This window comes from Paralichthys olivaceus, chromosome 4 (genome assembly GCF_024713975.1).
Source record: "Paralichthys olivaceus isolate ysfri-2021 chromosome 4, ASM2471397v2, whole genome shotgun sequence".
In the NCBI taxonomy this organism is placed as follows: Eukaryota; Metazoa; Chordata; class Actinopteri; order Pleuronectiformes; family Paralichthyidae; genus Paralichthys; species Paralichthys olivaceus.
In genome coordinates, this window is record NC_091096.1 from 26,378,342 (window position 1) to 26,394,645 (window position 16,304).

The window sequence follows — 16,304 nt, forward strand, 5'->3', positions numbered from 1 at the left end:
CAAAACTACTGTAAAGCGCTTAGAGTGGTCATCAAGATAAGATAAGCGCTATATAAATAAAGACCATTTGTCTTTCAAATATCTAACTATATTTTACATGATATCCTTGAACACACAAACATACACACTTGTGTGTGTATATATGTTTATGTGTTATATTTGTTATATACACACGAGTACATTTACATTTAAATCTTTTTTAAATAAACTGCTATTTGGTATTTTCTATGATATGATGAAATCTTAACATTTCAATAAAACAAAGTCTGCAGCTTTTTAAAGCCAAAACTAAATATTGTGACACAATGCTGACTTTTAATGAGGGATTTATCTACATTGGTTCGCTGCAGCTTCCAATTAAGCTGTATAGCAAAAGAGGGCTGTATGTGGAAAATAGATGTTATTTGCTTCATATATCAGGGCCACATATAAGTCTGCTTGTTTATCCCTGTGGAGTTGGGCTTTGTCATCACACACTGTGAAGTTATAGGCACTGACACTGGGAACAGCATGACCCACTTCTCCCTGACCTGGAAAACTCCGCAGGCTGACCCCAAGTCTAAAGCCGACGCAAGTTGCATCGAGCGAGAAAGAAGCGAAGGTGAATCAAATCTTGGCTAAACATGAATTATGAAAGGCTAAAATAACAAGAAAGCATAGAGGCCAGCAGCGGCAGCTCCCAGACACTCAGTGGCACTCACGCCATGTTCGGAGTGCAAAAGGCTGGAACACCCATGGGAGGGGAAAAGGAAAATCAAGTAAAAGAAAAAAGGCTACGACTGGCCTTTCATTCTTTATCTGCTTATCTATACATTCACTTGAGTCAAACACAGCCCTCAGGCCCTTAGAGAAATCCACTTAAAATGGAGGGAGAACACCACAAAAGAACAAAGACGGGGATATGAAGCGGCGTCAAGTGTTTGACTGCTCTGCTGTGTAGCACGTAAGAAAATGAAAACCTGGTGATCTTGAATGACTTTTGGACAGAGGCACATGAAGTTAGCCCAGTTATGTGAGGACAAAGGAAAGGCATGTGGTGGGCTCCAGCCAAGTAGTTCCATATGGGTGTTGAGTTCACTGGGTCCAGGTGGCACGTGGGAGCATACATCACATGGAGGTCTGTTATGGTTCTACTGCCCCCTTAAGGCCTGGAACATGTAGTGCTGCAGGAGGCTTCGCTGCGTGTGCTGATTTACAAGGCGGGGGTTTCTTTTCAGATAAATGACCAGTGAAATTAAATAATTCTACAGAACATAAATCAATAGTGGATAACTTAATCCATGTTAAAAATCCAGTAGGGAATACATGAATACATTTTTTTTATGTACACAAATTTGTCATTATTTAACCTATTTTCATTCCTACTTTGTACACTTCCTCAGAGACAATGATGTGAGTTGTTTGGACTGAAGAGAGACAAGTCACTCGGAGGCAAAGTTTAACAGAGAAAGTCTTGTCCCCAGCTGGTAATGATTAACCAGAGAACAGAGGTAGTGTGATAACCCCACTGATGACCCGCTCCGCAGCAATTGGTCAGCTGTGTAGTGACACAAACAGGCAAGGGACAAAACATGTGCCTACATAGGTTATAAAAAAAGATCCTAATATGAAGGATAGATTTCACAGAACTTGCTTCAATCATTTACCATTTGGATTAAAGAACACAAGTAAATACAAAAGCCTCAATTTAGGATGAGGCTTTGAAAGGATCAATTATTTATCCAGGAGGATGTGTGACTGATTAAGAGTTACAGCTCCAGCTTTTATGAACTCCTGCATTCTACCACCACCCCAAAGAGCTACATCTGTGCCCAGGATACCTCACTCTTATTTGTTTACAACCCAGTGAACCACAAATCAATCTCCAATAAAAAGACCGTCTGCAGGATGAAGATGGTCACGAAGATGTTGATGCATGCTGCGAGATTCTGGAGAAAGATTCAGAAGAAGGACCAAGGAAAAGAAGCAAACTTTATCTGAATTGACAGGGTTAGTGTTGAAAACAGCTGTTGCTAACTCAGCTATTTGGCCCCTGACCTGGGTTTTTGGACACTGAATGGGGGTCTCTGATTTCCCAGCACTGTCAGAACATTTACAAGCCTGCAGAGCCCTGCCTCAGCCCCCTTGACCCCTGCATCACCCTTGCCCAATGCATGCACTGAGGCATCCTGGGAGCAAAGTAGGGCCATCAGAGAGAGAGAGAGCGATGAAGAGAGAGAGAGCAAGGAGGAGAGAGAGTGGCCACAGCCGTGAGTCTACCTCGTCAAGTTTACAACCCAATCAGACTTAGCCTCATAAATCCATGCCTCCTCCTGCAACATATAACAATGCCAGCCATTCACTATTTGCGCAGGTTTAGTAGTTCCTCTCAGGCATCTTTCCACTTCTTAGTGACCCCCCCCCCACCACTTCTTTCTCCTCTCACAGGTCTATAAAGGGAGCGATAAGAAAGCCTAGGCCGGAGCAGAGCTGTACACAATCAGGTCAGCACAGAGTCACAGAGAGGTCAGTAGTTTCTGAACTGTGTCCGACCTCTGACCCCGTCATGGTGCCACCTGGCGCTGCAATAGCAGCCAGGGGAGTCCCAAATGAACTTCGCCTGAACCTGGACCTTAACATTGGACCATTGCATCACCCCTGGCCCTTTGCTCCCAGTTTCCTCTGTGCCAGAAGTCACACATTTCTGACATCTCACATTTCAAGTTGGCGTTTCATCCGCCATGGAGGGACACTTCTGATGATGGCATTAAAATGGTGTTCTTCAAACTGGAAAACAACGCAGCTGACCACTCCACCAGGATTGCACTGCAGACAGACATTTATTTTTTTTAAAGCTAGAAAATCTCTAGCTGTTTTTAAACACATCATTTTAACCTGCTGGTGAAATTTTGCATCATCACTCCCGGTTGAAGCTGAGGAGCAAGGGACGGCTGCACATTGACAGAGCTGCTTCATTATTACTGAGTTTATACTCCCCTCTTGAGGATTGGACTGGAAATTATTTTTTTCAATAAAATGACTACATTCTTCTTCCACTAGATGGAGCTATCCATCTGTAGACAGACAGACAGGCAGACAGACCGACAGTGTGACAGGTAGGTAGGTAGGTAGGTAGACAGATATATAGAATTTGTTTGTGAACTCACCCATGCTGTCATTCTGTTCAGACTCCATCGGATGGTCAGTGTAAAAGCCTGAAGAAAAAGGCAGAAAGATTTAACTGTTAGGTGTTTTGGACAGAGAGATGTAGATGCAGATTCATATGCTGGTATTAAGTTTTAATTTAATACCATCAAATAAAAGAATGACAAAGGGCAAACCCATCCCAATGAAGTATAAACATGATTGATCAGACAAATAGTTTATTGACTGCTTTGATGATTATATTACATTTTAAAGTAAAACCCAAAGATTATCTTGTTGGAATGAATAATAAATAATATTTAAGTAAAGTAAATATTGAACCGTCTGTGTAGAAATGATTTGTATATTTTCGACAATTAACATGACATGGTTGACTCTGGAAAATTGATATGGACATGGAGTCTTAATGTCACTGACAGATGATTTGACTATGAAATCAGTCCTTACTTGCAGCTTGGACTTTTGGGGTTTTCACTGACAGGCTATCATCAACAGAAGATTTGAAGACGAAATCAAAGCATTCTCTCGCATGGCTTCTTTTTCCCCAAATGAGGCTAATGACACCTTTAGTACCTACATTCATTAAAAAGGGGCAGTACGGTGTTATAAGTAACAGTGCACTGTTGGACAGAAGTCACTACTCGTGAGCACTCGACTGAATCAAACAATGATTTACTGCACAAAGTAAGACACGATAAATTAAGCCGACGTTAATGAACAGATATTAAAAACTTTTCTTATATTGATTTTACTTAAATTGTAGCAAATTATATCAAACATAATAAACCGATTACTGCCATTTACTATTATAACAGCTGACAAGATCCATGTCAGTTACAGCTTCAAGAGTAAAATAAAATGCATTCCCCTCAGTGTCAAACATGCGGACACACGGAGAGTAACATATCACATCTGTCAGCTGCACACAAATGATAACAGTCAATATTCAACCCTCACTACTTGGACCAGGCATATTTGTTATATCTGATAGTTATACTATTAAATGTGGACGCAAACAGAGAGATTAGAGAGCAACGTCAAGGGACAGATTGTATTACGTGTGAGGTAGAGCTGAAGAAACAGCACCAACAGTTTCTCCAAAATACACAGCAACTCCAATGTTTTGTGCAGGTTTTTCACCAGCATCGACCAACTGATAATAGGGGAGAGTGACACAGATGGTATCCTATTCTCTGGATGATGCGTACTAATAATCCTGTAGCTTTATATGTGGTTTAGAAAAATGTGTGGTATCTAAAATTGCCTTTCTTTGCCACTGATACCTGCTGAATCTTCCCTAAATTTGTTCAGAATTTCAAATCTATTGCTGAAGTGCTCTTTCAAATGACGGGTTCAAAAGATTGTTTACTCTTTTAAGCCATTTCAGCCTGTGACAGTTTCAGTTCTGAGAAAATGAAAGCGCAAAGTATATGTAACAACAACGTTGTACCTAACTAAAAGAAAGGGCCTATCAAACAGGGTGCTGGATAGACAATCCCTATAATGTTAAGCAACTGTACTGTACAAACAGGATCAATCAAACTGCACCATAGACAAGAGAGGCAAACCACACTGATGTAATATATCATCCAACTACAATACCGGTCTAATCATTACCCCAGAGCAATCTGTTTGCTTCAGATTGATTACCCTCTCGCTGCCTGAGCTTTATTTTATACCCACTTTTTTCACCGTCTCATCTCCATCAGCAGCTTGGCCATCTGTGTGGCCTCCGTCTGGAGATACATCGTCCACTTCTCACTTACACGGTGCCCGGCGTGCTCCATCACTCACATCCAGACGGGTACAGAGTGGGGGCTATCAGTGAGTCAGATCCCCCTATCTGTGTCAGTGTATCACCCTGCTATCAACAGCTGCAGACCCCTGACCCGACACACGCCAGCTGCCCCCCCCCCCCCCCAAAAACCACCCCCCACCTCCTCCTACCTCCACTCCCGCCTGGAGTCAACACCGGCATATGTTCTCCCTGGAGCATACACCAACACACACAAGCTCTGTTCAAGCTCACACGTGCCTCACCCTCCCCTGTGCAGACACACACTTATATTGACGTACAACACACAAACACGCAGCCAGGCATTGTATCTGCAAGCACCCCCCACTTCAACGATACTGACCCTCTGAGATATGTCACAGCTTTTAAATGAGATTTACTGTAAAATAATCAGGAATCATTTCTCCCATCGCCTTCCACTGCATCTCTGATGTAGAGGTCAAAAGCATTTTAGCTGACTAACAATTATTTGCATTGCATTCATTTCCTCACTGTCCATTTTCACTGAAACAGTTTTAACCCTATTCGCTTCACATAACTGTTCACCAACGTGGCACAGGTTTCTAGGATCTATTCACCTAATAAAAAAAAAACATCTAGCCATGCAGCAGAGAGCTGTGGTTTGACTGTCTTCACCCAACACCAGAGTGAGCAACATGGTTTTATTTGAGCCATTAGTATAATGTTTAACATATTCACCATCTTAGTTTAGCTAATTAGCTGTAAACAAAATAGCTGAGGGAATACTTAAAAGTTATAAGTATTGGAATGATTTAAAAGTAAGCCCTAATGACTGTGCTAAAGGAAACAATAAGATGATCATTTAAATCATTCAGATTTATCCTATCTTCAGGTACTCATGAATGAGCAGCTGTTGACATTATTCAGTCTGAACCAGAGAGGGCCACATAGCCAACCAAAATGGCATTTTAGAAAAAGAGGAAGCAATGCCCTTTTGAGTCTGGTCCACAAACATCACCTGAGCAGTCAACAGTGGGACGAGTCTCTATCAAAGACCTTGCACTAATGAGAATGTGGTGAGTGGATTATCCTGTTGAATTTATAGATTACACTTTTCAATGCCGTAGGCATTTGGAGGTGATGGTAGGCAGCATCACCTCCATTTAACTATTCTGGATGTAGAAATCTTAGACTCACACCTCACTCGGAGATTTCACTGTGCAAATAAAAATAAAATAAAACCATACCCATGTGGTTAGATACCCCCAGGCAAGACAGACTATTGTTCTTGTGTTACCTTTTTTTTTGAAGGCTTAAAACTTATGATATAAAACTAGTTCAACTCACTGAGCATCATGTCTGCATCTATTTTTGTCAGATGTGTGTTGAATTGAAAATACAAAGCAGACTGAAACAATTCTGCTCAAACAATCTTATTAGCTAAAATAAAGGCAAATATGTCATCCAATGTGATGGGTGACAAGTTTCAAGCCGCAGAAAGACAGAGTTCATGCTGTACTGAGATCATAATGTTTACGTATTTCATTTTAAAACCTAAAACACTAAGTATGCTTTGGAAATAAGGTCCATTTTCTGCCATAATGATCTTACAATACAGGCCAATGCCTGTACATGGAAAAGCTGTCAGGTCCTCCCACACATCATTTAGCAGTTTTCTGGTTCTGCTATCTGGTCCAGTCTTAATAGTAGCATTGCTGGGATCAGGGTTAATCCTTGATTCAGTCTGTACTCAAGGCTGTAGTGTTCCCTGACACTGGACATGCAGCAGAGAAGAATGGGGCTCTCTAGTGTGTGGTCTCTGTTGCTAATCCTCATGACAGCTTATTGACCATTATAGCTCGAGGCTGGGGAGGCTTTTAGCAGCAGCCAATACTGCCGGAGCCTCCTCTGCTGTGGCCCATTGTGTGTTGACAAAGAAAGGCTGCATCTTTAACCTTTCACCTTTAAAACCTTCACAACCTCTGCTGCTATCAGCTCCCCATCAAAATAACATACAGCTTCTTGTCCGCTCTTCTCCCTCCTTATGGATGGAGACATGCATGCTCAGTGTATTATTTAGCACAGATTGCTGTTGTCAGCCTGGCATCCGCATCCTGAACTCAAGATGGCAGAAGAAGTGTGAGCAAGCATTTAATGTGGTGATTTATCCACTAATTGAAGCATGAACTCTTAAGCATTGCTCTGTCTCACATGCCTGAAGAAACAAGCAGCAGCAGAAGACGAACACAAATCTGACTTGCAGTTCCTGCTCAAACACTCAAATGAAAAGTAGCTGGAGCATTTAGTTAATTAATCAGGATATTCATGGACAGAAAAAATGGCAGCTATTTTGTCGATTGATTGACCATCAACTTTCAAGCTAATGTGACACAAGCTGGAACCACAGCTTATCAAAAGTGAGGGTTTGCTGCTTTGTTGATGGAAGAGTTCTGGACAGATGGTCAGACAAAACATGCTATGTGAATATGGTATCCATGAATGTGTGATGCCATGAAGAGAGCCAAGCAAAGTAACCACCGACGTGTTTCATTATCAATTCATCTGATCATGTTTTGTATCACTTTTAAATCATTTTGTCAACAAAATGTGAAAATCGCACTAGGCGACATCATCAAACTCCTTTTTGTGTCTGACAAACTGCTGCAACCCCAATATTTTCTATTATTATCATCATTACTAGTGCAGTGCCTGTTCTAAACATGCCTTTTTGGAATGGGATGTTTACATGGCCTGTGTTAACGCTCAGAATTATTCCTTGCCATTAGTGATTCCTCCTTAAACAGTTCTACAACACACTGTCACTTTTCTTTATAAACAGTCTATGGTGCATTATAATCTTCAATATATACTTTTCTACCGTAGCACGGTTAAAGTACAACTAAGGTAATTTGTGTTGCCTTCTTTACACAACTATCCACACTTGATAATGTAATGCATATTGCAGTACAGCAGACACAACATTCCTTCCTAGAAAGCACCATATGGCTGAACTGATTTGTGCACGAGGCCACAGTGTAGAGGCTTAAACAGCAGATATTGAATGTACACCAAGTAGCCCACCCTCTGATGCCATAAGCCCTCCCTGAGAATCCCTCCCCAGCATTAACGCTGCCCATATCTCAGTCCATCACTGTCCCTGCTCCTCTGTCACAGATGGCCAGGGTTCCGCATGGCCAGTGGAGGGCAACACCAGCCTGTTATCTGAGTAAGCTGGCCTCTACCTGCTAGCCTGACCGAACATGGGCCAGCCCCACTCTTATCTCAGCACTGCAATCCACACAAGCACCGTCTGTAACGTCACACTGAGAGGGCCTGGTTTAAAAAAACATCAGGCAAGAGAGAGAGGCCATGTGGTGACCAAAAAAAAGAAAATAGCAAACATGAACACACTTAATTAGGATGAATAATTACTAACAATAATAATTGATTCATAACAACAACAGGCAGCAATGGGTAGATTTTCTATTAGTCATTGTGTTCAATTATTACAAATGTTCACTTGTTGCAGCTTCTGAAACATGAACATTTGCTGCTTTTCCTTTTCTTTCATGAGATTAGATTAAACCTGTGGGCTATGGACTGTTAATCAGACATAAGAGGAAATTATAATTGAATAGTATAGTAGTATTAGTCAGTATAGTAAAAATTATTAAGAATTATGTAGACAAATAAATGAAGTGAAGATACTTTTTACTTTTTTTAATGACACTATGTTTCTGTGATTTGGTGTTCAATGTTATTATTTTTATTTCAAAATAGATTTTGGTTATTTTAATTATTCAAATCATTTCATTAGATTTTTGCTAAATCAATCATGACTGATGGATTAAGTGATAAATAAATGATGGTTCTTAAACCAAAAGATTTCATACTGAGCACAATGGCTCAACAGACTAACAATAGCTTTGCCCTCACGAATGAATATCTGTGGATCAAGGTATCATAGTGCTGGACGTCAACTAACTGTGATTGCACATTGGCACAAACACAACTCTCATCGCCCAGGCACAGAAAATATACACACAAGAATTGATTTGCAAAATTACACTTGAACAATACAGTTGTGGGTTGTGTGATGTCAGCTTTCTGCTCAATCAATCAGTCAGTCACCCCTCCCAACAGTAAGATGGATGAGAGGAAGCAGCAACCACAGATAGATCATTGTTTTCATTCTGCAGCAGGACAGAATGAATCCTGTGCTAGCTGAGAGGTCAAAGCGGAGAGGAGTGATCTACCCCTTGGGCACCCCCCATGCAGAAGAGACATCCATGCATGACAGTAAGGAGCCTCAGAAAGCCTTAAAAGAGCAGATGGAGTTATAACTAAGTATGGAGTGGAGAAATGGAGACATTGACACAGTCGTCAAGCTAAATAAGAAGAAAGTAAATCAGACTCATTAGCTCCATGGCACAATTCTCAAACACGTGCTTTAAAACAGACTTCACGGAAGCTGGAGAGGAAGTGGCATTCCACCAGCCAAGATGATTTTTGCCTAGCCTGGAAAGAAGGCCTGATAAATTACAAGAAAGCACTTAGAAATGCCAGAACCTCTTATTATTCATTATTTATAGAAGAAAATAAGAACAACCCCAGGTTCCTCTTCAGCACTGTAGCCAGGCTGACAGAAAGTCACACCTCTACTGACACATCTATTCCTTTAGCAGGAGCAATGATTTCATATTTGTTAACCGGCTACGTACCATAAGCTTTAAAGGTAGTGGTAATTAAACCTCTGCTTAAAAAGCCCATTCTTGACACTGAGGTTTTAACTAATTACAGACCCATATCAAACATCCTCAAAAAAAGCTGTTGCTGCAGCTATAGTATCCACCAGAAAGCAGCACGTACACTTACATTGTTACAAACATGACACCCAGCTCTACATATCTAAGACGCCTGATGATTGTAATCACTTAGATCAACGAAAACAATTCTATTCACTCACTTTCTACTCACCACTCTGTCGATGGAGGGGTGGTTGAAGTGTTTGAGTCCAAAAAACACTTTTGGAGTTTCAGTGGTAAACAGTTTTGCAGTCAAATCTAATACAATTGAAGTAAATAGGACCCCTTTTTCAGATGTAAAAAAACAACAACAAAAAACACACTGTTGACTCCTGAGACTCCCAGAGTGTTTTGTGGACTCAAACACTTCACCTGCCCCTCCATTGGCATAGTTGTGGTTAGATAATGAGTGAATTTAAATTTAAACTATCCCTTTATGGCCTGGATGACCCATAACGTTTTTTACTTATAAAAACAGAAGTCATGTATCTGGAGCCAAACACCTCAGAGAAACTTTGGTTACACAACTGTTCCTGGTCTCTTTCTCCTCTCTCTCCCCCTCCCTTCTCTATTCTCTCCCCTCTTTTCCACTCCTCTCTTCTCTTCCCCAATTTTCTCTGCTCACCCCAACCGGTCAAGGCAGATGGCCGCCCACATTGAGTTCTGCTAGAGGTTTCTTCCAGTTACAGACGGATGTTTTTCTCTCCACAGTCACCAAAATGCTGCTCATTGTAGAAGCTGTTGGGTTTCTCTATAATCTACGTAATGCACCTTGAGATAAGGCTAACAATTACCTGGTCCAACAGGTACACCCTAAATTCAATACTGACACCTTTGAGTACAACCAATCAGGAACAGTTCTGTGAGCTCCATCTTCAACATGACAACGTCTCTGTACTGATTAGCAGTCTGTATTTAAGGCCTGCTGGGGGTCGGAGCCCCTCAACGCTGCATGGTGGATATTACATATGACAGATTGTGAAGGAACTCAAGTGTTGGCTTTCACAGGCTGCTCCGCAGTCATCTCTTTGACCTCTACACCTGACCCTTGACCTTGCTGTGTAACAGCGCAGCACAATGTCTACTCTGTCCTCCCCGCTGCTTCTGGCTGACAAAGCGCTGCCCAGCCCCGTGGTGCAGCCTCCCAGCGCCACTCAAGTTCACAGGGCATGCTCCATGATTATGAGATCGCACTTCGACTGGCAGCAGCGTTTCACGGCCATCACCTGGAGGACTGAGCATTTAAACCTTCTGTAATGCAAGTAGCATTAGAATACAAGACTTTTTACATCATCTGAAAAATGTATTAAAGTACACATCCTAGACTATTAAAAAAACTGAATTTAAGATGCAAAGAACTTAATCTTTTAACATGTAATGTGGAGTTAGGTTTTGGATATAAAGATATAAACATAACAAATAAGTCAAACTGTACAATTGAAGGTAAAAAGAACATATATTTTGTGTTCTCAGGAGCATCAACTTTAGAAAACAATGAAAGTAAAGTGGGTTCAAATAATATTGGAATAGTTAAAATAACTGAGCTCTTCCATATTATCTGTAGCTCATATTAAAGGTCCAGTCTGTAAGATTTAGGTGAAAGGTTTTTTTGGCAGTATTAAATAATATTAAATAATCCTCATGATGTTTTCACTGGTGTTTTTCATCTAAATTGTATGAATTTACCATAGAATAGGCCCTTTATATTTAAATACTTCATACCTACATGGAGGGGGGTCCTCTCTGTAGAGGCCGTTTTTTTTTGTTTTCATGACAACTGAACTTCACCACAGGTTCTCTTTCATGTTGGGAAGGGGAGGGTGAGATGAGGAGTATTCAGCTGCAACATGCAACTTCACCTCTAGATGTCACTAAATTCTACACATTGAACCTTTAAGTGTTTTAACAAGCCAGTATTCATTCATGAAATAATATCGATGAAGATTTTTCCCCAATATTAAGCACAACTTTCTCTGATTAATGATGATGATGAAAATCTGATTAAGCATTGATATTAAACTGATAAAGTTCAGGTGAAAATCCACCCTTCCTTTTATCAATGCTTCGACATAACCTCTGATATCAAACAATGGGTTGGAGGCCATTTGTTATAGCCTCAGAGACTTTTTCATAGGGCAGTGTATGTTATGCTAACCTAATGAATGTATGTCTTCATCTGTGTTAATCCCGGCGGGCGGCTGCGCGGAGGGTCACGCTGTGGTCAGAGGGGCGGGGGCTCTGTCACCGCTGCTTGACACGCTCAAAGGAGCCACTTCCCTTTCATCATACCAGGGGTCAGAGTTTTACTACCTCCCAGAGCCAGCGAGCGTACTGCACTGTGCAAACTCAGACCTGCAGCAGCCATCTGATAATCATCATCTTACAAAACATACCAAAAAAAAAAAAAAAAACAGAGGCATCTCCCTGAAGTCACTTAGCCACATTTATATTCAGCTCTATCTCCCTGCTTTTTGAGAGCAGACTCTGGGGATGTCTTCTCTGAGACCCTTGACATGAATTTTGGCTGCAAGTTGTTAAAATACAGACACGTTAAGCTCTGCAGCCGAAACTCAACTCTTTCATTCTTATCTCTCTCAGGAACCAAGCAAAGATTTACTCCACATTATGTGACCCAACATCTGCTGTGACCTGTGGCAGTGAAAACAGTGAGCTCAACGTTTAGTTCACTGTTCAGGCAAAACATCAACTATGTATTCTACTGATATTCATTGCATGATATAGTAGTAGAGTATACATGTGTTTTTAATTTTTCACAATGTTGCTATGAACCCAAAGGCAGCGTCATACACATAGAAGACACCGACGAAGATGTCAAGAGATTTTGTGTTGATAGGAGCTGACGAAGGTGTCAGTGCTGTAAACATGATCACTGGATCTTTGCAGCGGAAATTAATCCATAACTTCATGCCTGTGCCTGCTGCACCACCTGCACAAAATATGACATTTGACATAATTAACGATTAACGGACAATATGGAAAAATACTGGCAGACATGTTGGTTGTGGAGAGATGTGTTTGGTGCAGCCCTGGTTCTCCAGCCGTAAGTCCTGCAATTCAAAACTTGAACTCAAGTGAGCAATGCAGGAGATGTTTGCTTCTCACAGTGTGTTTGTGTGTGTTGAGGTAATGAGAGCAGTAACGGTTTAGCACATGCCTGTTAAAAGAGTCAATATACACAGCTCTGTGTGTCTTTTCTGTTGACTGTGATATGATCAGTGGGGACTGAGGGGATGTGCTTCAGGGGCCACTCGTCTTCAACCCTTTCCTATCTTCTGGGCATGGAAAGACCCCTGCTTCCAAACCACTTCTCCTCCCTTCTCCTCACACAAGTCACCTGAGTGTCCTCTCTAATTCAAATGTCAGATGGCAAATGTAGGATGGCACCTAACTGTTATGACTACTTACAGGAGACCCCTAAAATGGAAATAGCGTTTCTAAACTGAAACGGCTCAGCTGCTCTTTTATGACCCCCCCCCCCCAACAACTGCATCCTCCGTGCTGCAGTTTCACAGGAAAGTCGTCCCTGCTCTACATACCAAGTTCAGTGTTTTACAACTGCCTGTAAACTCATCCTCCACCCAAATTCAAACTCAAATTGAAGACGTTTATGACCTCTGGCTAGGCTACGTGTTGAATATCACAGAGCCCTGACAAAAACGCTGCCTGCAGATCACCAGTGTCATTGTACCTACTGTCCCCCATACTTACTAGAATACCTTTCCCCCAAAAATATGGTTTATGGCATTGAGCTTCTTCCTCCCCATTCCTCCCCAATCCTCCCCCACTACTCATTAGCAGCTGTTAGCGCCTCAGGTTGTGCCCAGGATGGAGCTAAGAAACATCCCAGAATGCGGCCTCACTACCATCCCAGCCTGTAGCTCATGGATCAAGTGGAGGCTGTAAATACTTTCCTGGGTTATGTGGAGGTCAGCAGAGAGCGGGCCATTAATGCTTCAAGAGCAACATCCCACTGACCCTGGTCACCGTTCCCATAGCGCTCACTCCCACCTCCCCCATGTGTCCCTCACAGCTCACGCAACAACAAACCCACAAGCACAGCCTCAGGGAAGAGTTGTGGGTTTTTGTGCAATAATGACAAAGGTGCTGCAAGTCACACAAAAAAACTAAACTGATTGAAAAGTTCTTTTAAATTCAAATGACAGGTTTGTTGATTCGACTAATTCTATGGACAATTTAAACGGGAGGACTACATATGAGCCACAAAGTCACAAACAATAAATTACTAAGTGCTGAGTTCACACCCTGTCAAATTTATTTGTAACTTTTCTTTTCCAGCCCTATTCTTTTTTACTTGATTTTCTTAAGTAATATTTTTTCCCATGAGCGCATTGTGTTATGTCAATCAATTAGTCGATCAAAAGAGAATTTAATCTGGACTTTTTCTTGTTTTTGAAGAATAAACACCAAAAAGTTTAGGGGTCAGTGTTATATTCTAAATATAACATGTTTTGGTTTTGGGCAGCTACAAACTGTGATGATGATGATGATGATGATGATACAGTTAAATTATACTTTTTAAATTATTATAATATCTGTTAATATCACTTTATTTGACACATACTTTTGACTATTAGATATAGTTCTTATAAATCTTAGATATAGTTGTACACTATTTAAAAATAGTGGTTTGTCAATTCACCTCTCAGTTTGAACATAGCTTTTAATCACATGCTTATGACAGGGGCATGAATTATGTGACCTGACTATTTGAATAAGAACATAAGATGTAAGAACAGGATGAAAACTGCTGTGTTGTACATGCATGGCTGTGCTGCTGTTCTGTCATGGATGTCGCATCCCCATCTGACCATTGTCATCGTGACCACAAACGCATGTTGCCTGGAAACAGGGGCATCAGGATCAAGGACATTCAGCCTCCATACCTCTCAGACAGAAGAGGGCCTCATTCCTCACACAGTCCTCACCTTACAATGATTACATTATTTACAATCACCTTTGAATGCATCCTCTTCTCTCCCTAAAATCTTGATAGTCACCGTGAAGATGAAAGAAAAGATCACGTTCTGTCTCACACTTTTTTATTTTTAACATGAATCTGAAATAGTTGCATCATAAACCAAATTTGTTACTGACTGATGTTACTGGCTCAGATAAATTTTCAATCAATATTTTCGATCAATACATTGTATATAAATAGCTACACCAGCTAGGTTTAGCCCACAGGACCAGCCTATGAGTTCAGAAATGTGAACCTGTCATACTGGACAAACACAATGAAGAAAGTATAAAGCCTGATGTATAACAAAACATGTCTTCCTTACACTTAGTATTATCAAGGTAAACATGAATATTTATTTTGCAATATGAATTGTACTCATAATTCCAATTCGTAGGTCTGAAGACATTTTAGAGAGTCCTTGTTCAATACTAAACTAAATTTTAATCAAAGCACATTTTTTTCTTGGAAAATAAAATAATATTACCAATGAAAAAACGAAAAAAGAAATCCCAGCAGATACCAAAGAAAGTGAGTTTACAGAGAAGAAGAACAACAACAAGAAGAAGAGAATGTAAACCACAATATGTTTCAGCCATGAAACCATCTGCAGCGACGTTTTCACCACCAAATCCTAATCTTTAAACTATCACAAATGTTCAATTAATTACATTTTATTTGTAGAGCCCATTTTCACAAATCACAATTTGACTCATAGGGCTTACATTTTCTGTTCTTAACCCTCAACAAGAGTGAGAAAAAATTACCACAAAAAAATACATTTAACAGGGGAAAACGTAGAAACCTCAGAGAGAGCCACATGTGAGGGATCCCTCTCCCAGGACAGACAGAAGTGCAATAGATGCCATGTTGTCTATAATAAGAAGAGACTGAGATAGTGATAAATATGCCTTTAATTAGTACAATTGCATATATAGGGTGGTTTTAAAAAATTACAATATTTTCAGCAACATCTTAAAATGGTTTAATTTCATCGTTCATTATTTAAAAACTCAAAGAGCAGTCACCAATTCTCTATTTTTTTTTTTATTCAAAATCTACTTTACTGTCTTATTTTACTGAATTTATTCAGCAAGTGGTAAGAAAAACCAGAACCATGTGTCAGCGTTATTTTAAGCTTTAATACAGCATTATAATATAATTCTAAATAATTACTTTGGCCTGTTTTCCTTTTCAATACCAGGGTCGAACAATCGAACTCAAGTCTTTTATTTTTGTCTGCAGGCCCTCATGCTGATGACTCACTAAAATCCCTTCATTCATCAATATTAAGCCTTTAAAATGGAGGAGAAACAAACATCTGCTGTGGAGCTTGTTGTGAGATGAATCACCTTGTTTGAAATGCTAATCACCATGGGTGAAGAATTTTCTTGCATCTGCTCAAATTTGTCCTAAAAAGAACTTCCTTGTTTTACAACATTTAGTGAAATAATAGCATTCACTTTCCAAAAAAAACATTGTAACAGGCCTTGTCAGTATCTGTCTGATGTTTCAAAAAGGTTAATAAATTTGATGTATTAACATTTAGCCCTGAACTAATGAACAGTTACAGATATTTTATGGTGTGCTTGATCAAATT

At 40.4% G+C, this 16,304-nt stretch overlaps 1 protein-coding gene across 2 annotated transcripts in view; it reads right to left on the reverse strand.

Moving 5' to 3' along the window:
* The window catches only part of nr6a1a (nuclear receptor subfamily 6, group A, member 1a), an 83,796-nt gene that overhangs the window by 64,437 nt on the left and 3,055 nt on the right, over positions 1 to 16,304 (reverse strand). For both annotated transcript variants that reach the window (XM_020102347.2, XM_020102346.2), the window contains exon 2: positions 3,147 to 3,194. In XM_020102347.2, coding sequence (XP_019957906.1) covers positions 3,147 to 3,194 — 48 coding nt within the window. The remainder of the gene's footprint in view (positions 1 to 3,146; positions 3,195 to 16,304) is intronic.